This window comes from Apus apus, chromosome 25 (genome assembly GCF_020740795.1).
Source record: "Apus apus isolate bApuApu2 chromosome 25, bApuApu2.pri.cur, whole genome shotgun sequence".
Lineage (NCBI taxonomy): Eukaryota > Metazoa > Chordata > Aves > Apodiformes > Apodidae > Apus > Apus apus.
Window position 1 is genome coordinate 33,744 of NC_067306.1, and position 26,663 is coordinate 60,406.

The window sequence follows — 26,663 nt, forward strand, 5'->3', positions numbered from 1 at the left end:
TTAAGGAGCTAATAAAGCTGTAGATTGTGATGTATCCACGATTACTATGTGCAGCCTGGGAGGGGGAAATCGAAGGTGTTCCTATGATGGGCATACCCAGTATTCCTCCTGTAAAAAAAGAGCATCAGGTCACCCCACAACAGAAGCACAGGCAGAACTCCTCTGTTTTGGAATACAGCTTCAACACTGTAGACAGCAGTAATGCTGCTACTATTACCTGTAGTGGTAAACAGAAATTCATAATGAGCATTTTACTGTTTGGATGGGCTAAGATGTACCAGATTTGTACAGTACAAGTAGCCAGTTTGCTGAACAGTGCATTTCCCTATCAAACTGAAGATTTATGTTCAAGGTAATTCAAAGTGTACATCCCTGCTGTTTCAGAATTCTTTTGGTTGTGGGTAGGCTTACAGTCAACAAGCCTCTTCAAACTATCTTGGTTTTCCACGGTCATGTTAATTATTTTATTGTTCTGCTTGCCTTTATTCAAGCTACTAAAAACAAACAAACAAAAAACCAAACCAAAACAAAAACACAAAAAAACCCACCCCACACAACACTAAACATTTCAAAACATCTTCTGGCTATTGAAATTATATTTGTAAGGCAAATATGTATACATATAGTTGCAAATGCCTGCAGTCAAAGAAACCCCATTGCAAGACAGAGAAGCTGATGCAAAAACCCAATACGGATATTTCTGTTCCCTTTATCAACAATTGTAAAGGCACACTTTTCACAGAAGAAATCAGTTTCACAAAGAACAACTTTGCAGAGAACAGGCTAGAATAGTCCCAGAACGACCTTGAAGTTTATATGCTTTGTCTTCAGCTGTGTTGTGGTAGCACTTGTGACATATCACTGCTGGTACTCAGGAAGGCACTCCCACCAATATAAAATCGATAGTGAAGACTTGTCAAAAAATGCATCTTAAAAAAGGACTGTATTTAAATTTGTCACTTGTTTACAAGCACTTCAGTTTACATTTCAAAGGCTTTTAATATTGTTCCCAAGGGTTTGATACTTTTACAGTGTTGCAGGCACTAGAAGTCTGCTAGAGGCGCTGCTACCAAGATCAGTATAGGCTAACAGCTGCTGTGACTGGCTTTGTTTTCAGGAAAAGGAAGCAAGTTTAATGGCTGGGGAAAAGGTAAAAAGAGGCAGTCACCTGACAGAACTTCGAAACGGACTCAGCTTAGTGGGAATTACTTCATAATCAGCACATTTTATATTAGTTTTAGCCCTCCAATTGCTGAATGAGGGTAGGAACATGGGTTTGCAGGGAACTCTGTTAACTGCAAAGGACCCACAGCGTAAACCAGCCCAAAATAATTACTCCGTTTTCACCACTGATCCTCACTACAAAGTATTCAAGAGCAGCAACAGGTGCCCTACAACTACTGCACAGGAAACATGGTTTGTTTTTTTTTTTCCCTCCCAAATGTTAACCGAAATGCATCTTCACTTCAACTCTACAACTTATTTCCAGGTATCATGTAGCAATTGCAGCTGCCTTAAACCAGCTGAAATAGGGAAACAATGTCACTGCTCACTATGAGTCCTGACTATTAACTACATTTAAGGGAACTTTGATGGGCAGATGACTTTCATGCCATTCTGGGGCTTCTTAATATTCCAAAACGCAATACTATGTTATTTTATGCTAAGGCTGGATTTTCTGAAAAGGTATGTTGAATGCCATTAAGCAGCACTATGTTTTGAGAAAAATTCTGACAGTTATGAGAAAAATATCTGGAGATACCAATTGTGCATACAGGAAGGAGAAACTGTATTTTGTTAATGAACAAAAATGTATTCTGCTCATCAGTTTAGTTTCGGGCTCTACAGAACTGGTGGCAGATCAAACAAGGCAAACTGGTGCTTGGAACTTTTCCCACTCTCCCACCTCTGTGTTTTTTTGTTTTGCTTTGTTTTTTTGTTAAAAACAAGTCCACTCAACTCTTGACAGAACAGCCACTTGTAGATTTAAGAAAGTGAACAGTATGCACCACATGAACTTTTATCCCGATGTGTTGAAGATTCCATTAGCTGGAGACTCTGCTTCTCTGCGCATTTATCCCAAAGACCTGGTGTCTGCAGGATCTTTATGACTAGTTCCTCAAAGGCATGTTGCACTCCATCCTGAGTCTTGGCACTGGTCTCTGGTGGAGGGGGAAGAAGTATTTTATCTTATTTGCAGGGAGTATTCCATTTTGTAATAAGTTCTTGTGGGACCAGAGAAAAGATAATTTTTTTTTAATGAGTGAACCTCCTCTCCATTCTCCCTTAAAGGCAAAATTAAGTCTAATATGATTAATACATCTCAGTCTGAAGCATCTCATTTTTCCACGTAAAAAAATCCACAACTCCCCATTCTCTCTATAATGGAGAAACAGAAATTGTTCTCAGGTTGTGACAGTACGTTTACAAGATAACTATTCCACAACTAAGCTAGGAAACAAAGAACGCAGAGGGAATTACATGTTTTCCCTTATGTATTTGTTCCAGGTTCTTCTGAAAATCTTTCCAAGTCACTTACCTTGAAAGGTACTTAAAATACATATATATATGTGTGTGTATATATATATATATTCCCCATATTTAAATCTTCACATTGTACATTTCATTGTTGGTCTAAGAATATTGTCTTTTATGTAGCTGCAACAGAAACGTGGAAACAAAAGGGAGATCTACCCAAGGTCCTTGCTGACATTGGTCAGAAGAATTCCAGTCTTCTAGGTTCTTAATTAAAAATTCTGCTAGTTTCAAGAGAATACGAAATTCATGCCTACACAGTATCTAAAGTAAATCTCTTTCAGAGAAACATACTTCTAATTGCAATCAATGCAGAGCATCTCTGAAAAAAGTTAAAATCTTCATCCATGTATATACACTAATGCAGCAAAAGGAACCCAGATTAATTAGGTACTAAAAAAAAGTAAATCAGCCTGAACTATAGCCGTACACTTCATTCACGCTTAGCAACACCAAAATAAGCAAGTTTTTTGTATAGAACTACATACCTATAAAAAGCAGTGAGTGTTTCCTAGCAAACTGGAGTCCTTCTCTTCTCTCTACTTCACGATCAGGCTGCACAAATGAATGAAGAACATGACTAAAATAAGCTACGCTTGCCACTAAAGGAATTCCCTGGAAAAGCACTACTGCAGAGGTGAAGTTTTGCTGAAAGGAAAAAAAAGTCTATAAAACCATGTAGTAATCAGCAACTAGATTTTCCCACTCTACAGACAGCTTACTGCTAGGCAAGCTGTTAGGGTGTCAAAGTGAACAGCAGCAATATCAAATCAGTAGGAAATTAATGCGTTGCTATCTTCTGAATTAACTAGGAGCAAGATATATGCCAGAAAGGAGGTTTCAGGAGCCAAATAGCTGAAAAGGCATATCAAACAATCTGAAAATTGACAGATTTGGAAGATGGCAGAAGAGAACCTAGTTCAGGATAGCCATCCTGGAAACCTCTTGTAGAAGAAAGGCAAGAATGAAACATTTCATTATACAACAGGCATCTAACATATGTCAAAACACTCCAAAAACAGAGAGCAACCAGTGAACCTCAGACCCACACAGATGCACACTCTATAGCCATCTGAAGAGCCGAATTCTCCTTTCCCACCACCTGTCCAAAGTAGTCTGGTCAAAAAGGAAGCAGCAGTTGTTGCTGTTGCACTGCAGTTAACTTCAATGGTGTACAACAATTTTTAGGCAGAACCTTTCACTATCTTAAGAGAATCTCTCTCATCAATTGTATCTCTCCAGGAGAGTTTCCATTGAAATCTTAAAACAAGCTCTGCTTCAAAAATGGCATAGTAATTGGAGCTTACCTAACCTAGGTTCCTCAGTTACAGAATGAATCACCTCCTCGCACAAACAGATGTGTTAGTTTCAGCACTTAGCTCACATTTATACTGTCTATCACAACCGAGTCACCTGAGGAAGTGTGTATGAGGATGCATTTCTAAACTGACCTGATCAGTTTTATTGCCAACTAACATCTTCACAGTGTTGCTTTTGGCGGTATAAATTTCCATCTCATTCAGCCAGCTCTCTAGTCCTACGAAAGTGTCTTTTCTTGTAACATCATACACTGGTAACAGAGGAAAAGGAGCTTAACAGCTGTAGAGTCTTCAACAATATTTACTTAATTATGGCAGAACTTATTCCCTACTAGCTAACTACTGTTGTGTCCCTCCCAACAAAAAATAAAAAGCAATTAGGGAATTACATTAAAATGTACCAACCATATCCCTCTTCCCAGAGCTGGAACACAATGGCTGTGCCACTCAAAGTCACTAGGTATTCTAGAACACGAGCATCCGCGCAGTAGATCTGTGACCGAAAATTGACCTTACCAGTTTAAATCTTATACCTGTTACTAGTTCTGAACAGAATATTTTAGAACAGGTATTTTGTCACTTCATTTAACATATAACTGCATGCATGCACTGCTGCTCAAAATGCAGATTCTGAGTAAAAACTGAATTCTCGTCACTGGTAACTTCATAACTGCATTCACTTAGCTTTAAAAAGCTGCATAAGAGTCGGAATGTTTTGTACAGCAAATAGTTTTGTACACCAGTCATTTGGGGGGGGGGGGGGGGGGGAATAAAAATATCATGGGGGGGGGAAGATGAAAAAAAACAAATCGCAAAACCAAATTTGCCTTATTACCAGAAACTCACCAAAGTAATAATTACAAAAGTAAGAACTGATCCACTGAACAGCCTGCAGCATGCCACCTCTGTATTTTTAATTTAAAATATTTCAAAGAAGCGTTATTTCCTGCCAGTGGTTTTGCATACTCAGTATTTGAGCTAATGATGCAGTAATTTAAAAACTGTAAATGTTTCTCTGATTCTTTCAGACAACTTCTTTTTGTAAGACGTGCATATTTAGTTATTAAAAAAGACCACACCTTTTGTAATCATGTTTTTCTTCCATATACTTCCTACCTAAAACAACCCCTTGAGCTCCTCGGTAATAACTGGGAGTCAGTGTTCTAAAGCACTCCTGTCCTGCGGTGTCCTACAGAAGGGAAAAAAAAAACCAAAACACCACACACAAAAAAATGAAATATGTTCAGATCAAAAAAAGGTGTTTTAAACTGCACAAGATAAACAAAGTTAATTTTTTCCTGACCAGTAAGGCTCTGTGAAACGTAAGACAACAGAATGAGGGAAGCAGTCAGAAAACAGCAGCAGCAGCAAACTGATAAGGAGGGGTAAAAAAGAATGGAGGGGGCTTGATCGAAAGTTACACGAGAAGTACAGGCAGTACTCACAGTAAGGTGAGTGATACAACGAGAAAGCCAATGGGACTCAAGAGAAATACTAACAGGCTACTGCTGCAAGCCATGTAGCTATGCTTAATCAGAAAACAATCACCTGAAGTGAATGAGGTGAGAGACACTGCAGGAAAGGAAACATAATGATTCAAAAATCTCCCTTTGCTTCCCCACAGCAGGAAAGGAGCATCCAGTTAAAAAGAACTACTTCAAGTTTGCTAAGACTCTAACCAGATAAGAAATTTAAAATCAGTAGTTACATTCAATTACTACTGAATAATGTCACACATTCTCACGAATCTTCAAAAATAGCTCCTAAGCGCAACATTAAAAACTCTGCGGAACAAACAATAAGGAGGCAAAAGAACTAAACAAATATGATTTTTACAAAAAAAAAAAAAAAGTACAAATTACAATAGAGAGACTAACAGCTATGTTGTAATTTAGTTCTTCCTTGTTAAAAAAAAAAAAAAAAAAAAAAAAAACGCTAAAATTGGCAATATATGTTTACTAAATTCAGGTCATCATTATTAATGTGCATTTGCATCGTTAAATACACAATCTCAACATGCGGAAGGCTTTAGCAAGAGGCGAGGAAAGGAAGAGGAAAAAAAAACACAAAAAGAAGCTCCTGAAGTGTTTACATCTGTCCAGAACAAAACCTACCCATATTGCAAGCTGTACTGCACGGCCGTCTACCACCATTTTCTTCACTTTAAAATCAACACCTAAGACGTAAGAAAGGAAGGCTTGCCAGGATGAACTGGCGAACGCCCGCCCTCGCAGCCGCCCCTCCCCCAAAACAAAACAAAACAAAAAACAGCGCCCGCTCGCCCTCGCAGCCGGCTCTCCCCTTCCCTATCAGCGCCCGCCACTGCCTCTCGTTAGCGGGACCCAAACGAAGACGAGCGAAAACATCCCCAGCGGGCGAATTCCGGGCTCACCGATGGTGGGTTTCAGGCATGGTTCAAACGTCCCGTCAGTGAACCTCAGCAGGAGGCTGTGGGGAAAGAAACAGATAACTCAGCCCGGAACCGAGAGCCCCCACCCGAGCGCACGGCCCGCAAAGCCCGCACCTGGACTTCCCCACGGCGCTGTCTCCGACCAGAATAAGCTTCAGGGTGAGGCCTGCAGCGTCCATTCCCCGCTGCACGGACCTGGAACCGCCCGCGGCCGAGGAACGCGGCAGACCGCCGAGGCGGGCGGATCGGTGGCGTGCGGGGCAGCTACAGACGAACTCCGCGCTCCCAGCGCTGCTGCGCACTTGGCACCGCCGCGCGCCGCCGACGGAACCAGCTGACCCGACTCCGCCTCAGAGGCGGTGGCCGGGGCGGGGCGAGGCAGCGGGCCAGGACCGAGCTGCTGCGCCAGGGGGCCCGCTGGCTGGTCGGCGGGTATCGGCTCGGGCCCGGTCATGTCTGATTACCAGATCTCGGTGGAGGAGCTGAACGACCTTCTGGCTAATGGGAGCGGCTGCTACAGCCTCCCTAGCGCGCACAGCAACGAGGTGGTGCCGCGCATCCACGTGGGGAACGCGTGAGTGCTCCTGACGGGGCCGAGGCGGGCCGCTCGCCAGGGGTGAGGCCGGTCTCGGTAGAGACGGGGGGCCCGTTTTTGTAAGCCTGTGAGCCGTGTTCTAGTAGGCACTTGAGCGCAGTGGTTGGGGTAGGCAGACTTCCAGGCTGTGCAGGGTTGTGAGACACAGGGCACTCACTGACTAACCACCTAATCCGGAATTTGAGCCAGAGGAAGTCAGGCTGCAGGATGGAATCTGCTGGATCTCTGCATGTCCTGGGAGGCCCTCCAGAGCCTGGCCGGGGCTGGGCAGCCCGAGGGTCTGGAGCTTAGGGGAATGTCAACCAGGAGGCCTGTGGCTGCAAGGCCCAAGAAGCCAGCAGGCTGCCTGGGGCTCCTGCTGGTGCCTGACACGGGAAACGATGAGACACAGCATCTAAGTGGCATCTGCCAAAATGTTCAGTGCCCTGTTCAAGTCCCAAATCTAAGTTAGAGCTGAAACATGGTTAAAACTAGTTAAGTTGCTTAAGAATGAAACACACCCGCTCAGTTGTGTCAGTGCTGGGCTTTTTTCTCTTGCTGTTACTAACAAGTTGTGGACATCCATACGTAAGCGGGAGGAGAGACAAGATGCTATGAGATATATGTGCAGTATAGTTTGTGGACACCTGATCACAACACTGGTGTAATAACCATATGTCAGATGAGTGGAAGAAGTAGGAAGACAAAGAACAAGCAAACTAGCACTATGGGTATTAGATCTTGGTTTAACCATGTGCGGAATGACCTAAGGGAAGCAAGACTTTTAATAGGAGTTACCACGCCTGTGTGTGATGGTCAAATGAATGCTTCTGCACTCTTAAGCCCCCCAAAAACCTCACCCTAATTAGGTGCTCATGCACATCGTGGGAGCCACAGCAATACACGTATGGCTATGATGAAAGCCCTTAAATGGGGAATAGGGTTCCGCACTTTTCTCAGTTGTATGATGTTTATTCTTTGCATCAAGATTATTATTTCAGTTATCTGTTCCAATCCTATCATATCCTGCTGATTCTCTTTCCCCTTTTTGCCCATCCTAATACACTTTTTAAATTAATATTAAATTTAGTGACTATAAGGGAAGAAGTGGTGAGTAAACATTTTTTCATTAACGGTGGAAATTAAAATGTATTAATATGCTGGCATTTTTGGCTATTAAGGACTTGGTTTATTTGCTTATAATCCCATATGGCAATACTTTATAGCCTCATGTACCCTTAATTCCTGATGCATAGTTTTCTAAGACCTTTGTTTTGTGGCTGGTAAAATTGTTCTTTGTTCAAAATAAACGCTTCTCACTAGTTTTACTCACTCTCAATCTTCCATACTGAGAACAGACAAGATTCTGTGATTTTTCCTAGGGAAATAAAAGCAACTGATGTTAGCATCTCTCTGCTGTTTGGAGGAGCTAGAATTTCTACATTGAACATGATGCAGCTGGAATGAAATGTTAAGGATGGAAGAGATCCGAGGACTGTTTGGAAAGGGAGAAAAAATGGCATACAAATACTCTCCTTTTCACCTCTAGCTGTGTAAGAAAACAATCTACTAAATTTGCAAAAATCATTCACTGGGAATGAGTTTGCCTCCAGGAGAGCCAGTTTCCAGACAACCACAATTCCAGGACATGAGTTCCTATTGATCTTGACCTGACTATCAGATATATACTGATCTATATACTATTACTTAAACCATATGCTTACCCCACAAAACACAGGAACTCACAACTGAATTAACACTTTTTGAATTGGCCTTGCACTGTAGGATTTACTCTTGTGTTCCAAGCAGAACTCTCCAGGCACTGACACTTGCACCCTGGCCCAGATGGTGTCCTGCCAGATGGAAAATCTGTCAACATTTGTTTGGGTAATGAAGTCTTCACAAATATTTGGCTCATTGTTTGGCACAGACAGCAGAAAATGTAGAAGCTTCACTCATGCATAAGGATTCCTGCTTACACTACAACTTAAGGGGTGAACAGTCATTAGGAGAAAAGGAATGCTCTACATATTCATATAGCCTTGAATTACATGAAAATTGTGAGTGAATGCACTCAGAGATTAATATAGATATAAACCAACAAATTTGGATATTCATTTTTACTTTTTAGAATAGCTAGGTGTCAGCCAAAACCCTTAGTTGCATTGCTACCTCTTAGAAGCTTGTCCAAAAAGATACTGCACAAATGCTTATCTGGAGCTCAGCTTAATATTAAAAGTCCTTGTGTTTGCAATTTATGACTTGAGCTTTAGGGAGATTTTCTAAGACATTTCTGCTTCCACGTTCAGTTGCACACGCAGTGAAAGCTGCCTTTAAAAGCAATAAAGAATTTGCGTCTGTTTAGGCTACTTCTTTTCACACAGTGTGCAGACATGGAGTTACCTTTCAACTAAAGCGTTCTGTCATATTCTGCTAACGTTGACCAGTGGGCTCAGATTTTACTGGAAGACCATATGGTGCATAAAACATATGGGTCTTTTTCTTCCCAGGAAAGTGAGGCAAATACTGGGACCAACATAGAGAAATAATCTGACTCAGAATGACAAGAGCTAGTTTTACAACAAAAACGAGTCAATAGTCCTCCTCATATTATTCAATGGTTATCTCCTCTTACTATGGATGTTGTTCCAGTGCACAAGTTGAGATTTTGTGCATGATCAGTTGCATTACTAAGGATATGGATTGTTTGCCATTGTACAACCTAGAGCTTTTATCAGAGCTTATGTCATTACTACTCAATCTAATTAATTGTCATCATCAAGCCTGAAATACATTATTATTATATATTGCCCTTTTCAATTGCTCACTAATAGGGTAGTGTGCTCTTTTAGCCACTTAGAGATGGGGGCAGGTGGTTTTGCTAAAATTATTTGATAGAACTGAGGAGTTGGAAAGGGCTTAGCTGACCTAAAAGTATTGAATGCTTTCTTAAGGACTTAAGCATCCTAAACATCACTCATCTCAACTGTTTTCCATTCGGAAGTGATTTCAACTTAGACAGTAGAAATTACAATAATTGTGATGAAAACACTTGAATGGCAAAGACTGAATTATACTGCTGTAATGCTGGCCTTTGGCTAACATTGCCAGGTCCTTCCAAGAGTTGAAAGATATCGAACAGCATAGGGGCAGAGGACTACATCGCAAAGCAGCCTTCAGATGAGACCTTTGGAAATGCAGGAGTTACTTTCTATCTGCCTGTGGCCTGAGAAGGAACCAGTGCTGTTTCACAGTCATTAAAATTGCTCCCTACAATGTCTTGTCTGGACTGTCTGCTAGAGTAGCAAGTGCTGCTTATCTGGCCCTGCAACACTGGTAGCTGACAGTAGAGGCTTTTTATAACTGTTTTTTAAATTATGCAGGTAACAGAAGTTAACTATCCTGGACTTTCTGTTATCCAGTATTTTCTTTCTTTGGTCAAAATTTTATGGTCAGAGTTATAATTTTCTGCCACGCTAAGGTCTAACAGATTAAGTTTCATGTGTGCTCTGCTCAGTTGTTAGGCAAGAAAGCAGTATTCTCTCATATACCAGTAGTGAACATGGCGCTAAATATTTCCGTGAATTTATAATGTGTAGCTAATTCACTTCTGGGCACAGTATAATTAGCATCTACTAATAGAAAAATCAAATGTTTTGGTTACCAGTACTTTCTGGGGATGTCATACTCAGATGATTCACCAAGTTCTAATTATTTTCTTGATACTTTTTATCATACAGGTTCATAGCCAAGAACATTATGAGGTTGCAGCGTCTGGGGATAACCCATGTTCTGAATGCAGCAGAGGGGAAGTCATTCATGCATGTCAACACTAATGCAGAGTTCTATGAAGGCACAGGCATCAGATACCATGGCATTAAAGCTAACGATACGCAAGAATTTAACCTCAGTCGCTATTTTGAGGAGGCAGCTGATTTTATTGACAAAGCACTTTCCCAGAAGGATGGTAAGGGAAACTGAAACATCATTCTGCCACATTTTATGTGCAGTGCCTATGTCTCTTAGCAATTTATTTTACTGTTTAGAATGGTTCTTTGCTCAGATTATCAACTGAACAACCGAGTCAGGAATTCAGATCAAAACTCTGGATGAAAGACGAAAGACACCAAAATACACAATAAAATAACTTAAGCTTTTGTCTATACATACATGTCTCCAGTGTATGGCAAATGGAAGTCTGTCACTGTAGGGGTGACTTTGAGAAATGAAACAGCTGCTGCATTCTATAATAGTGCTTTTCTGCAAGATGTGTTCTTATTTTTCCTTAGAAGTGGTAAATCACATTAAAGAAAAAAAGTTTAGGATCTAAAAGCTGTTTTAAGAATTAGAAATTAGAAATTAAAAGGCAGAAGTCATACAACTAATGTATTGCTGAAGAGTACTCATACAACCTGCTATGGTGGGCTTTTTTTTTTTTTTTAAGGAGATTGTGTCCTTAAAATTGTTGTTACATGGTCATGGTTGTTTTTTTTTATAACCTCGTTATTCCTTAGGATTGCAGGAAGGATGGAGATGGTATTTGCAATGTTGTTGATTGCCACATTATTCTCTAAAGTGTGTTTCCTCAGAGCAGAAATCCTAGGACATAGTGCAGTAGGCCAGAAGGTGTTTTGTATTGCCTCACTATTTCAGCATGCCAGTTATTTCTACACATGCTTACTTTTTTCTTGCTTTATGCCTGAATGTGAAAAAAGAGGAGTGAGAGCTCCAATTCTAGAAGTCCTTTGAAATGGTAGTAAAGCTGTGATGTGCTTTTGACAGATGGAAAGAAATTTTACTTTATGTTCGGTGGAGTATGAGAATTTCTAAAAATTAAAGTGACTTTTCCAGTTAGCATTTTGACCCACTGAAGCAGATTGCAGTAGGAAAGAATAGTTTACCAGTGCCAGCTGTGCCATGGCTGTCCCTGCTTAGTTTGATCTAAACAGTTGCGGTCAATCTGAATTTACAGTTCTGTTTGCTGATTCTTTCAGTCTTAGTCGTGTGTCATGCCTGCCACTGTTTTCTTACTGTGGGGTAAACAAAGAGGAGCTTTGTAGCTGGGTGATGCTGGAGCCAGTTTTAAGTTTAATTCGCTACTGAAATGTGATGGTTTTGTTTGACGTTGCATTGTAGAGTAAGGACAGTGAAGTGAATAGGGATGCAGTAGTACTTTTCTTCAATTTCATTTTAGCATTGTAGTTGCATGAAGTTCTGGAAGGCAGGTCTGGTGTACTACAGGTCTGGAAGGCAGCCCTTAAGAAACTCTCTCTCAGAAGAAGGCTAGAAACCCTTTTGCTTGTGATCATTTGCAGAGAGGAAGTCAATTCTCTTCATATACGATCAAGAATCTCTAAATCTTGCTAATTTATGGCTATGGGCTCTCAAAAAAATGTTAAGAATTAATTGTTTTAGCTATTTAAACTTGCTACTGATTAGATATTTGCCTTGAGCTTGCTTTGAGCAAAGAAGCCTCTGCAGCTCAAGGCAAATGTGGTAACAGGCTTTTTGCTGCTGTAGTTCAAAAAAAGTTGTAGTGGTGATGAAAACGTGTGTATGGTTCGTCTGTTCTCTTGTCTCAGAAAAAAAAAAAAAATTACTCTGGAGAATAGCCTGGGGCTGTATCTCCCACTGCGTTTGGAAAGGGGAAAATTTTTGTGTCTGGAAAAGCAGGTCACAGAGGAAGCAGCTGAGAAGCAATAAAATCCAGTTAGATTTCTCAAAGGGAGCAGTGGCCTGCTTTATTATTGTTGGATACCTACATACAGGATTTACTCATGTGGTGGGTTAACCTTGGCTGGATGCCAGGTGCCCAGCAAGCCACTGGATAACCCCCCCCCTCATGAGCTGGAGAAAAATATGATGAAAGGCTTGTGGGTCGAGATGAGGACAGGGAGATCCTTCAGCAATTACCATCACAGGCAAAACAGACTCAACTTGGGAAAATTAATTTAATTTACCAATCCAATTCGAGTGGGATAATGAGAAATAAAACCAAATCTTAAAACACTTTCCCCTCATCCCTCCCTTCTTCCCAGGCTCAAGTTTGCTCCCAGTTTTTTCTATCTCTTCCCCCTGAGTGGCACTTGGGTGTTAATGTGGCTTCACAAATAGCCAGAAAAGTAGCCAGTTATGATCCAACATGGAGTTAGCATAGAAATTGGCAGCAGTGCAGCAAGAAGGCTAGATATATTTCAAGAGGTGGAATACATGAAAAGAGCATATTTCTCTGTCTTCAGTGTATTTTAAACTTTGCTTCACTTATTTGTGCTCTTTGGTACTGGTTATCTTATTCTAAACTACAAAAGATTGGAGAAGTGTAGTAAACAGACACAATTTGACTCTCTAATATATTAGCAAAGATGTTTTAGAGTGAATGTTTGATATACAACCATTTTTTTTCTGCATTATCCTCGAGGACAGATCGGTGTAGCCACTAGCAGCAGAGTGATAGCACATTTCTTTCAAGTTGCGTCTTCTGTAGCATTCAGAATTTACAGTTCTCAAGCTGCTGAAATACTAAAACTATTACACGTTATATACTAGCTACTTCATGTTGCTTTTCAAACATATATTCCAGTATAACCCTAAGTATGACCTGTCTTCCCTGCAGGACAAGTGTTTGTGCATTGCCGTGAGGGCTACAGCCGATCTCCTACACTGGTCATCGCCTACCTCATGCTTCGCCAGAATATGGATGTCAAGTCTGCTCTGAGCACTGTCCGGCAGAAGCGAGAGATTGGCCCAAATGATGGCTTTCTAAGGCAGCTTTGCCAGCTCAATGAGCAGTTAGTGAAGGAGGGCAAACTGAAGCCCTAGAACAGAGCACCACAGTATTTTTTTGAAGTTTCTCAAACCGTCAGAGGTCATCTTAGGTGCTTTAGATCCCCAAACCCCAACCACCAAGCTAAATCACATCATGTGAGGGAGACAATTCCCGCTCTTGTCTAGTGAAAGTATCTCACTGAGTCTGTCTTTCAAAATGGCACAAAATTTTGTCACTGTTCGAAGCTGTAGCAATTAAGAGGTGTTTTTAGAGGGATAACTAGTGATAACTCTAATATAAACTACAGTATTACCTAGAAAGGTTGAACCAGATGATCCTTGAGGTCCCTTCCAACCTGGTATTCTATGATTCCTAACAGCTGTTTTCACATGTATTTCACAGCCCCCCTGCAGCCTCTGTAGCATGTATGGTTTGCATTGACATTGAGTGTGATTAATTTAAAGCTTGTCTTGTTTTCCACCAGAGCACCATTTTCTGAGAGCCCAAACACATCTCTTCACTCACTCTTAATTGAAGTACTGTATTTTCTAAAGCTTCTTTCTCATGCACACAGGTGCCTAAAGTTTGAGTGTAGGAGCTTCAAGGAATGGAGAAGCATATACACAAATGCACAGATACACTTGCTTGTAAAATGAAGTTTATGCAGTGTTGTGTTTAGTGTGGATTTATGCAATACTCAGTGTGTGGTATTAAAGACATTCAAAGCCCAATCTTGATGCACACTGTATTTCCAAGAATATTTGTACCTCTTGCTGTTGCGATTGACATGAAATAGTCTGATATTAAATGTTCTTTTCTTTTTGCTTTGAAGTCATACTAGAAAAAACTGTCAAGAGCAAGTATTGAGGAAAAAACTCAAGAAAGGAAGAAAAAATGTCTGCATTTAGGAGTGCTTGTACTGGATATATGATCAAGCTCTAAGTATCAGAATATAATGGCTTCTGAGGCTTTTATTGAATTACGGTGTCTCTCTCCCTTCCTCCCTATCACTGTTTATTAACACAGAATGGAATGAGCACATATGCAGATTATTTCCAGTAGGACAGCACAGGTGTGCTTTCAAAGCAGTTTGCAGAAATACACTCCGAACTTCTTGGACTGCTTGCATAGTATCATAAAATAGAAATCAGCCTAGATGCATATCATATGGAGTAGGAAAACATTTACTTGCTATTAAAATAAATTATGTCTTGATTCTGTTTCACATGCAGATGAAACGAGTCATTGCAATGTTGGGAGAGGAAGCTTTGTTTACAGTATGCCTGACTTAATGTGTAAATGTGTACCTGTGAGTTACAGCACCGTATTAATAAAAAGAATATCCCACTTCAAAGTCAGAATTGTTGGTTCAACTAACAGAACCCAAGATGTATGCATTTCCTTCTTATCTTTGCTTTAATGTAGTTCTAGATTGAAAATCTTAAATCTATTTTAAACGGAAACACTGTTCTATTAGTAACACATGTAAGTCCAGATCTACTTTTGTATATTCAGTTTGCTAATCAAAAATCACATAGGACATACATTGTTTTACTTCAGTTGTTGGGGTTGTATGGTTTGGGGTGGTGGGAATGGTGTGGCGAGGGTTCTGCATAGCTAGACAACTTTCTTGAAATTAAACCCCAAAGGTGAGACCAGGCTTATTTCTGTTTCTTTGCACAAGATGGGAATTGCCAAATCGAGTAGCCTTTTCTCTTTTGTGTCCTTTAAAGGGATAACTAAGGAACACTCTATATAGTGTTTCCTTTGACCTCCCTTCAGTCAGTATTTAGTGCTTGTTTTGAATCAGGATGTTTTGGTAATAACGAACAGTAGTCTATTTCATTGGGTAATTACATACCTGCTCGCCTTCTCACATTGTATCAGTATTAAATTAATTGCTTCTTCAAAATTCCTAGTTACTAATTTCATGCTGTGCAGCTTGGGCAATAGGAACACACAGTCCTTTCCTACTATACTAGCTTTTCATACTGCAGTCTTACTTATAAATCTTTCATTTTACTATGGGTATAGATTTTTTATCTTTTTTTCTATCTTGTCTCACAGCACGTATTCATATTGCCTATCTGTACTACAAGGAAGAAAGAAGGAAAAAGTTGAGATTCATGTGCCATGCACTTTGTCTTTGACCTGTTACTTAGAACTCAAAAATTCCAGTCAGGAATTCCACACAGTAATTTGTTCTTGTATTCAGGATGTTATTTTAATTCACGAGACACTGCTCACTTCTGGTGGTAACTTCAGTGGTATCCTGGCCCCTTTTATCTCAGTATTACAAAACAGATTTAACAAACATTTTGTAATATGAGGGTGGAGATTTTAAATGAGTTCTATGACAGTATATCCTATTTTGAGTTACTGGGTGACTCAGTAATGAAACCATTTCTAGCTCCACTTTTAGAGTACGCTAAAAACAGTTAGCATGTCAGACCACTGTTACAGTAGTGGATCATACCCTTCCTCTTTTAGTCTTACCTTGCTGTTTAAGTACAGCAATGTTGCAAATTCCTCTGCCTGTTTTAGCTGGCCAAGAAGAGCCTGTATGCCTCTAATCCATAATGATACACTGTTTACTTCTAAATTTCTTTTTCTTATTGTAGAAAGAAAGATTGTATTAAAAGAAGAACTAGAGCTTTCTGCATAAAAGGAAATTGAGAAAGTACTGGAAGAAACAGACCTTTTTATTCTTCTGAAATTACTCCACAGCTGCCCTTTACTCTGAGATGCTCCTTATAACCATGCTAATTTGGATTATATTTTTTAAAACAACTATTTGTTGCAAAAAGCAACACTACACTTTTGAAGCTGAAACCTCTTGGTTATAGCTAAAATAATGTGATCTGGATTTACATTAATATAATAATCCTGAACAGCAGTGTGGTACTTTTTGTGTAGATAGCACTGTTTTTCTCCTATGAGTATGCCTGTCTTACCTTTCTTGGTGATGTGAGAATTAATAATCTTAATAAAAGCTTTGAAGATGAATAGCACTGTGCGTAAGAACACAACATGCTCTTCAAGTTGAAACACAAACATATCCTGCTGGGCAAAGGAGAACAGCAGAAAGGCTATTTGCAATGTTTGTTTTCATTGTTTAAATATTATTGTGCTGTCTTCTGTTGTCCAGAATTAATTAAATCTCTGATGCTACAACTAGAAGCAGGATTTTTCCCTTTTTTTTTTTTTTTTTTTTTTTTTTTTTTTTTTTTTTTAATTATTGGGTTTGCTCCTTTACTGTAATGCTTTTAGAACAGAGGGACTGTCTAATGGCATCTCACTTAGTATAGGATAGAGGTTTCTTCTAAAATTACTTCCTGGGCTTCGTCAATGAGTAAACTAAAAATAGAACAGACCTGAGAGGAATCTTACTAAGATTTGTTAACGAGAATTAGTGTCCTATTCATTTATTCTGTACTGCAAATAAATACTGGAAATAATTAAGTGCTGTCTTACTGGTTTTCTTCATTTTAATTCCAGTATGCCAAGGTCACTGGCTAGCTGACTCACCAGATGGAGCTGTAGGCTAATTATTCTTTGCTAGACAGTCATCACTGCATCCCCAAACAATGATGTTGTATGAACTTAATCTATTAGTATCCTACCACTGAAAAACGCAAGCCACTAGAATGATTTATCAGTGTGTTTGCTGGGAGAACAGCAAGATTCCATTTATTCCTGGCTACTTGGAGGAGATCACTTCATAGATTGAGACTGATACATGTACAAGGTACTACGTGACTCAGCAAAATTCTTGAGACACATTAAAGTTGCTTGGACAAGGGTGGCTTAGCAGCTTCTTAGAAAAATTACGAACAAGTTCTTGAACATGTCAGAAACTGAATTCATGGGCAGTGTGTGAATTATGAGCCACTGTCCACAGATAAAATGCACAGATATATCTTAGGGCCTGGATACCTAACAGAACACCCCCTCGCCCAGGTATGGGCAGAGGTGGTAGACAGTGAGCACCATTAGTTACAAGTGACAGTACTGTTTTCAGAAATTGGTTTATATGTGTATTCCTTCATAATACAGTGTTGCAATGCAAGCACATCAGGAAGGTGGTTCCACAGCTTTCCAAGCTGAATCCTTTTTTATTTGGTGGACAATCATGTGATGTCCTTATGAAGTTGTGTATCCTTTGCTGTTGAATAGATTTCACCTGTGTAGCTCCAAGCCAAAAATAAACTTACTCATAAGTAAGAAAAATTATGCTTGAGAAAACATTTGCAATGGCTGTTTGGGTTTCCTGTATTTTTCCTATCATCGTTAACTGCTTTGAGTACAGAAGGCAGTTATTAATTACAGACAATCAGTGCTGCTGCTGATTGTGAGGATCACAGGGAGAAAGGGACCAGCACATCTGAGGCAAATTATGCTACAACAGTCTGAATTAAGGAACAATATCCTGACTGGCTGTGGAGACAAAAAAATCTTGTAAAAGGAAAATAGTATGTTGTATCCCTCCATAAAACCAGAGTAATTTCTGAGATGGTAGGATGCAAAAGCTGTGGGCAGGAGAAGAGAAGGAAAAGGAACAGACAGTAAGGGGACACTTTTATGCAACAGAATGCATGATTGCTTTTAGAGATTCTTTAGAATATCTGGAAAGGACGGCAATTCTGAGAATGCTAATCTCTATAACATTGAGCAGAGAGGAAGGGTAGGAGAGAAAACACGTCACACTGTATTTCAGATGCTATTCTTTTAGGAAAGGACCACGGTACAGAGCAGGAATGCTAAAGCTCATAACTAGTGCATCTGCTGTGTGTGTCTCTTATGTGTAAAGCTGAAGTGGTGAAATGTCCCCAGATCATTACTGTTGTTTAAATCTATTAATTATCATCAAGGTCGCACCAAGGAAGAATGAACCTCCACTTTAAATTTGGTGTCACCTTTTTCATGCCAGGTCAGGGAAGCTGTCAGAATGGAATGCAAGCCTTAGGTAAGGAGTCTTACAGTAGCTGGAAAAATCAGTGAATCACTTTTGAATCTCTTCTACTTTAAACATCTTCCGGAGGATGTATGTGACTAATACTGCAGTAACACAAATGGGTGTTTCTCTACTGTGTTGAGAAAACATTTTGCTTTCAGTAACTAACCTGACCTAAAGCTGAGATGCTTTCTCATCAATATATTTAGCCTGACATCTTTTGCAAATAACTTGGAAGTGTATGTGGTCTTGAGAGAAATAAATGATGCAAGTATCACGACTATAATCTTATTTTTGCAAGGAAGAATAACATGGATGAGATTTTTAAAACTGACACCTGAATGCATCTTGGACATAGGTGCCCTCGACATAAGGACATAAATTATTTTTCCTGGTTGCATCATGAATGGAAATCAGTCTGCTCATGTTCTTGTGTTTAAAATAAGCACATGTCCTATATTTAACAATTGCATGGAAAGTCAGGAGAAATAGTATGCAATGAATTTAAAGCACATGCAAATGTGCTGGGTTTTTTTGAAGTTATAAAAATTGAGAAACAGCATATAAAAAAGCATGATGTACAACATCCTGGCTGTTTACCCTGACATATTCCAAGTAGCCTATTTCTTAAGAAAAACCAAACAAAGTTTCTCAATTTGAAAAGAAGTTCTTTCCTATTTCTTCTAATACTTTTGTGAAACAAAATGTAGAGTTCCTTGTTTTGTAAAGGAAAAAAAAAACACAATCATTTGTGTGCAGAGACTGAAAACCGTAACTACTGAGCTATAGTTTCTAGATCTGCTAACTTTACACAGAGGAAAAACAGGAGTAAAAAGTTTGAAAAACCTTTGGAAAAAACAATTGCCAAAGATGCAAATATGGAGAGAGACGCAGGTTTTAATTATACTATTGTTAGGAAAAAACTGCAAAAAGACTTGTCAGGTTGCAATTTATCCTGGTCTTGTCAATCACCATTGTTGCCAGGCACAAAAATGAAGTGCATACGATCAGGTTTTTTTACATAGAAGTTGTACAATATTGTCACTAACCCACCCCCACACACCCATTTTATTTCACACTGACAAAAGCAGAGATGAATGAGGAGCTGTCTGGCCCTTCCCACTTTGTATAGTCATTGGCTGGCTTGGTTCTAAAAAGGATTTTAAAAAGGGGAATAATGTGCCTTTGCCTGGGATCTGAGACTGTCCGGGTGCCGAAAAAATAATCTGTGAGTTGCCACCATGCAGATCTCTTGGGCTGTGTGCTCTATCTGTGTCTTACTACAAATTGCATTTCAGTCTGTGGAAGGGTGGCAAATGCTTAAAAATGATGCTACAGAAATAATTCCTGAGATCACTGACAATACAGAAACACCAATGGAGCAAACTTTAAGTGACAACAACACAATGAACCAGGCAAAGCATGGAGGAAGACACATACAACAAGCTCCAGATGCTACTGGTAAGAAAAATAACATCATTATTACTATTTTGAACTGTAACAGTTTGTAAAAGAATACTTGTTATCATATATGTTTATTTAGTAAAACCTTTAGGTGTGGAGCTAATGCTGTTACAGGGAGTTAAATCTACTGTTGAAGAAGTATCAATATAAACATTAGAAGGGATATACCAGGGTTTACTGCTGAAAAAAATCTGGTCTATCCTTAAGGACTACAATATGCATTCTTATTCTGCCCAGCTGCTCTCTGCAGACACAACTTCAATACATAAAACCTGTAGAAGCTATTACTTACATTTCTAGGTTTTGTACTTGCAAGCACAGTGAGGAAATACCAACAAGTCATCTTTCTCTCTTTGCTCTTAGGATGGGGCAAGGAGTTGACAGTGGGGATAATAATATAAAAATAATATAAAAAGGGAGGTTGTAGTCGGGTGGGGGTCGGGCTCTTCTCCCAGGCATCTAGTGACAGGACAAGAGGGCATGGCCAGAAGCTAAGCCAGGGAAGGTTTAGGTTGGACATTAGGAAGCACACCTCACAGAAAGGATGATCAGACATTGGAATGGACTACCCAGGGAAGTGGTGGAGTCACAATCCCTGGAGGTGTTTAAGGAAAGACTGGATGTGACACTTAGTGCCATGGTCTAGCCGATGTGGGGGTTGGTCATAGGTTGGACTTGATGATCTCAGAGGTGCCTGCATCAATAATTCTGTGATTCTGTGAAACTGTTAATATTTAGAAAGAGTCACACTTGTGACGTCTAAGATCACACGGCACAAATGGCACACAGAGGTGGCATTCAGCTAGATGAGAGAAGTGTGCTGCTCACTGTCCCATGCCAACAGCCAGACTTCAGCAGCCAAAACAGCTGTTAAGAACAGTTAATGCACTCCCAAGGGGAAATCATACCCAAATTAATTGGAAGGAACTTTATTTTGCAGAGGCGTGCAATCTTAGAATCAGATCAGCTACTTTAACAGCACTAACATACTTCATAATACATTGCCCCTGCGTTGGGTCAAACGTCTGGTATTAGCAATGATGTAAAACACAAGCTTTGTGAGAAGAGATGGAAGATAGAGAGCTTGTACCAAAGAGAGAAAGATAGTTCTAAAGAATTGTTCCGCTGGCAAACAGGGCAAGCTTGGTCCTCCAGAGTGGCACATTTGGCTATCAAATAAATTCACATAGCAGCAAGTAAAACTTACAGTTTCCACTATTGTGCATTGCAGATCTGAGCTAGCTTTCTGTTCTGGAGGACAAGTGGAAGGGAATTGTGTTTTCTTGTTGCAGCTGTTAGCTAAGGTGCTTAAAACCATAGCATTAAAAGTATTTTAAAAGAAAAAAAATATTAATTTTTTTTTTTTTGAGATTGCAACTTCAAAAGGGTCCTAAATCCCTAAATGGGCCTCTCACAGGCAGCCCCAAGAACCATCAGGTCAAAGCAGGTTGGTTTTCTTGTTATATCTCAATATGTTCATTTTATAGCCTCTTACTACTCTAACATTAACTGGGGAGAATCTGAGCTGCTGATATGTGCGTATTTTTTGCAGTGGAAAGAACAATTACTTAAGGGATAAAGAATGAAGGAGATGGGAGGGTTATTCAAGATACCCAATCATCTTGCATACTTATTTTAACATCTTTAACACAAGGAATCAAAATTATGATCCAAAGTGGCCAGACCTTCTTGAGATACATGACATTGCACCAGACCATGAAGAATTTCTGCAGTATATGGAACCTGCACTCAAATGGGACATATGTGCCCAGAAAATTTACCTATACATATAGCTGAGAAAAATGCCCATTATTTAACTCCACCTGCCTATGTGCTGTGGTGGTACAATACACCTGATTCAGGACATTATTTTTTACATAGACATTTTTCTTAAATGCTGAGGGAACTTGAGAAGATTTGACTAAGTGCACATGGCATTCAGTTGTCAGCATTTTTGTCACAGCATTCGGACAAGGATCATGTAATTAATGCAGACCTTAAAACTTTTTTTAAAATGAAATCTTATTAGCTGTACTTTCATAAACATAAACATAAACTTGAACACTAAAAGTCATGTTTCTGTACTTCACAAGAAAAACAAAAAATAAAATGTCTGTACAAATTTTGTTCTACCACTAATAATTCAGGGTCAGAAGTCTCTTTTGTTGTATTAAGGAGGGAATCACCTTGTGCACAGCAAGAAAAATGGGCCTAAAAGATGCCTTCTATTTGTAACCTGACCTTTGAGGATTTCCACTGCAAGCAGCATTCCTGAGTTAAAACTATCCTTTTGACTAAGAACTTTAACATGTGTTTATTTAGATTAGGTTATTTCATAAACAGCTTCAAAATAACAAATTTTGTGCCTTCCAAACAAGTGAATTAGCCAAGCATGTCACTTGGCAAGACAGATGCCTTCCAAAAAAGTCTTTTGCTACAATTGGGATTTTTTTCTAAATCCCTAATGCTGAAAATTCTTCAATTTCCTAATGTTTATTTTGCCTGTAGCCATCCATTGAGAAAAAGGGGCAGAAAAACCAAAAACACTGTAGGGTTCCTAATCAGCCGAAGATGCCTCTAGCATCTAGAAGGAACTTATGAGGGACATGGGGGATTATCACAGACAGCAGTAAACTTGGAAAATCTAATGCCCAAAGAGTGGGAATTCCTTACCACTATTGTTACGTCTTATTTCCCAAACCTGGAACTCATTATTCTAGTAACAAATCACTAAAGGAATGCATCCTATGTTGCAAAAGAATTCAAATCTGGAGTCAGTAGAGTTAAACTTGAGCAATGGGGCAAAGTTTTGCCCACAGACAAATAAAGCCAGGAGAATCCCATAAAAATTTACCATGAAGTAACCGATGCTGCTGGGGTTACACTTCAGAAGTTCCACTGCCTACCTGCAAACCCTGACATGGAATTTACCTAATGGCAAGAAATGGATTTTATTAATCAGTTTGCACATTGTCATTCAAAGCTCTCATAACTAGAGTAGCCAAATATTCAGAAGCTGAACAAGTGAGTCTTTGGAGATTCTCTTCCCAAAATCTGCCATTCAGGATGTTCAGTTTGTTTCTGGCTCAGAGATAGGTATCCGCACAGAAACAAAAAAGTGTTTTCTCAAGAAAAGAGGGAAGAAAGTAGTCAGTAATTAATGTGTTTCTTGTTTTCAGATGCTTCAGAGTTTAGCTGCAGAGAAATGCGAACCACACGCTATGTCACAGAGGGGCCTTGCCGCAGCATCAAGCCTGTCAAGGAACTGGTCTGCTCGGGTCAGTGTGTCCCCTCACACCTCCTTCCCAACTCTATTGGTAGAGGGAAGTGGTGGCGTCAGAATGCCCTGGATTATCGCTGCATTCCTGCTCACACCCGCACTCAGCGCATCCAGATGTCTTGTCCTGAAGAAGAGACTCGGACTTACAAATTCCGAGCTGTCACATCCTGCAAATGCAAGCGCTACACTCGCTACCACAACCAGTCTGAGCTGAAGGACTTTGGAAAGGAAACTGTCAGGCCTCAGAAGAACAAGAAGCCCCGTCTCTCCAGAGCCAGAAGCAGTAAATCCAATCAGCATGAGCTAGAAAATGCTTATTAGAAGGTGGCTCTCAGTGATACAGCCTAGCAGCTCCGGATATTTTACGAAATATCAAATGGCACTAACAGGCCACAGCATGACGTTCTGACTGCAGTAGGTTCCAATTCCTTCTGCTAAGCTGGGTCAAAGGCTCACATAGTCAAAAATCTATCATCAGATTATAGCAGTGATGGTCTGATACGAAAATGAGATAAACTGAGCTGGAGGTAGCAACACCTTAATTCAGCCTGAAAGGAGAGGTACACCCTGGAGATTCACATGAGGTCATGTGGCTTATGTAAGTAGGAAGGCAGAGGAAAGCGAAGCTGTTGTGGTGACAAGCACACTTTGTTAGAAGTCATTCTACTCACTTTATGGGAAAAGTACACTAAGATCCCCTTTCCACTTTGATACATGCCATGAAGTTGGACAAGCATGCCATTAGGGAAGCACTAGTAGAGTTACCACTCTCTGAATGAGTTTACAAAGTTAGTGATAGCAGGGTTTTCAACAGTTAGGGTCACTGAGGTAAAATTGTTGGGAAATTAACATCCTGCAGATGTCTTCATGCCCCAGTTGTTTCTTCTAAGAATCAAAACATGGCACGAGTTTTCTTAAAAGTGTGACAAATCCATTTCACACTTTAAATTAAAAGACTGCAGCATCAACAAATTAAAAACTAAAATTTGACAACTAAAACCATATTTGTTTTAGGGACAATTTGTTTTAGGAACAATTAAACAAATTCTACAAAGTGGAGCAGATTTATTAAATGAATGCTCCTCTCAAACCAGATAACCTCACTGACGTTTGTTCTGTAAACAGCTAAAAAATGTGCATAACTTAACATAAAAGTTAATTATTATTCCTTATTTCCTAGAACAAAATTTACTTTAGTATCAGCTTATATAACTCAATTTACATTTTCCATTTGGTAGAGTTTGGATTATCCAGCCACACACTTCATAGCTCTAAGACTGTGCAAGCCAAGTTCTAGGAGTAGGTGCTGATTCTGCATTAAGTGAGCCTCTGCTAATTTTAAAGCCATTAGTTCCTCTAGAAAAGTATTTGGTATGTGCAACTTTTGGTAAGTCTTTAGTATGACAGCAACTTTCTTTTACTTAGTTTCTGAATATTCACACTAACGTTTGTGTTTTTACATTAAAGAATATTACTAGAAAGTGAATGGTTACATGCTGTATATATCCTCTAGAAGTGCTAAACCTAGCATCAGATGAACACAGTTTGGGATTAAGACAGTTCCTCACTGTTATCTTCTATGTAGAGTTTATGCTGAAATCATATAAACCATAAAAATTTGCAATTTTAATAGATTTTGCAATTATTTTATGTGAAACCAGAACCTAGAGAGAAAAGGTATTATTTCAGAAAGTTAATTACTTATTTATTTTTCCTCAGAAATTATTTATGCAATGTTTTTTCCTTGTATAGAAAGAGAATACTGCTTTAAAATATTGGTCTGTTATTTTTAATTTTAAATACATTGTTAATAAAGTAGAAAAAAATACTACTTATAGGAAGACTCATTGATTTTCAGCTATAGTATAAAGCTTATATGCTGCAAAGCCACTGAATTACAGAACAGTCAGGGTGTTTACTCCAATTTCTGTTATAAGACTGTAAGGGTCAATTATCAATCAATAATCCACACATCTCTACAGAAACTTCATCCTAGAACTTCTTGCTCCAATGCACAATGTTTCTTGTAAAAGAAGTCTTTCTGGGCAGATATGGAGCTCATAATTGTATCAATATTCTCATTTCTACTTCCCCTGGGTAAGAATAAACTCAGCCAATTTCAGTTTCCCTCCTACTCCTAGTGACATTTCATATGTTCATTCATATGTTCAAAACCTGATAAAGCCACCAAAGAAAACAAGAAGTCTACAAAATGTCTATCAAGATTTTTCAATTGAAATTTCATTGCTTCAGATTTCTCTTATTGAAAAAAATAAAGTGAGGGATCCCCTTGCAAGTGATGCCAAGCAACAGTTAAACTTTTTTAAAAATTGGTATCATAGACCCATGCCCGTTTTCATTTACAAGGCCGTGCTCTTTAAGAAACAAAGGGATTTTCCAATATAGTTAGGGAAAACTGAGCTTGGACTGCACACAGCGTACAGATCTTCCAGTCTCGCTGGCATCTAAAGTTACTGGAACATTGTTTTTAAAATGCTGACTGTGATAAGCCAGTGAAAGAGACTTAATCCACTTTATCTGAGACTTCATGCTGGATTCGAGGCAGTTCAGAAGTACAGGGCCTGCTACAGGTGAACCAGGAATATCTTTATCCCAAATGTTTCACCTTAAAGATGTTTTCTTCCAAAAAAAGCTCTAGTCTTCCCACACAGCTTTCTTCTGGCAAAAGCACAAAAGTTTCCTGCTGTTAAACTGCCATTCAGAATCTTGCAGTTTTCTGACTTACAATGTAATGATTGGTTCTTTGCAGGTTATAAAAACTTTTACTAGAACACTGATGGACAGGGGATACTGAGGCACTTATACTACTAGGATTTCCTCTCAATGCCCATCCTGCTTACAGTTGCTTCACAATGGTTTCTTACACAGGTTTAAAGTGGATTAGATGAGCACTCTGCAGTTATGCTTAGTCTTCTGTAATATGACTCCTGAAATAGTCTTCTCCAACCACCTCTGCTGTAATTTATGAGGAGAATAGGAAACAGTAGTAGTGTTCTGCGAACAGCTGGAAAAATCAAAATGTGGCATGTTTCAAACAGAAAGACTGCTACATTCCCCCCGTGTGGGTTCTTTTCAAACAGAGCATTTGGGTTTATATATTTATTTATTTACTCTTTTTTTTTTTCTTTCTTTTTTTTTTTGAGAATGAGAATCTGCAGGAAATTTCAGTTTCTCTTTCACACCAAATCTATACACTTCCAGTTCTTGCCAAAGAACTAAGCTTGATACTGTACACAGAGGAAATAACTGATACCAGAGTGACTTTATATGTTGTCCTTACATAAGTGAAACATTACTGGACACAAGACTTACATAGAAAATGCTCTTTCAGACTAACAAA

At 39.3% G+C, this 26,663-nt stretch overlaps 4 protein-coding genes across 4 annotated transcripts in view; 2 read left to right on the plus strand and 2 right to left on the minus strand.

Moving 5' to 3' along the window:
- The window catches only part of MPP3 (MAGUK p55 scaffold protein 3), a 32,971-nt gene extending 26,984 nt beyond the window's left edge, over positions 1 to 5,987 (minus strand). The window contains exon 1 of the mRNA XM_051640528.1: positions 5,969 to 5,987. Coding sequence (XP_051496488.1) covers positions 5,969 to 5,972 — 4 coding nt within the window. The 5' untranslated portion in view covers positions 5,973 to 5,987. The remainder of the gene's footprint in view (positions 1 to 5,968) is intronic.
- Positions 437 to 6,593, minus strand: LOC127394522 (ras-related protein Rab-18-B-like). Its single transcript, XM_051640537.1, has 7 exons — positions 6,379 to 6,593; positions 6,247 to 6,302; positions 5,969 to 6,030; positions 4,971 to 5,043; positions 3,987 to 4,105; positions 3,024 to 3,090; positions 437 to 2,162 (listed from the first exon to the last, which is right to left on the minus strand). The coding sequence occupies exons 1-7, from the start codon at positions 6,441 to 6,443 to the stop codon at positions 1,987 to 1,989; spliced, it is 618 nt and encodes a 205-aa protein (XP_051496497.1). The 5' UTR covers positions 6,444 to 6,593; the 3' UTR covers positions 437 to 1,986.
- A 44-nt stretch (positions 6,594 to 6,637) lies between these two features.
- DUSP3 (dual specificity phosphatase 3) lies at positions 6,638 to 17,062 on the plus strand. Its single transcript, XM_051640538.1, has 3 exons — positions 6,638 to 6,838; positions 10,579 to 10,805; positions 13,452 to 17,062. Exons 1-3 carry the CDS (start codon positions 6,717 to 6,719, stop codon positions 13,655 to 13,657), a joined length of 555 nt encoding a protein of 184 aa, XP_051496498.1. The 5' UTR covers positions 6,638 to 6,716; the 3' UTR covers positions 13,658 to 17,062.
- A 2,225-nt stretch (positions 17,063 to 19,287) lies between these two features.
- On the plus strand, positions 19,288 to 25,061 carry SOST (sclerostin). Its single transcript, XM_051640539.1, has 2 exons — positions 19,288 to 20,019; positions 23,202 to 25,061. The coding sequence occupies exons 1-2, from the start codon at positions 19,800 to 19,802 to the stop codon at positions 23,621 to 23,623; spliced, it is 642 nt and encodes a 213-aa protein (XP_051496499.1). The 5' UTR covers positions 19,288 to 19,799; the 3' UTR covers positions 23,624 to 25,061.
- The last annotated feature ends 1,602 nt before the right edge of the window (positions 25,062 to 26,663 follow it).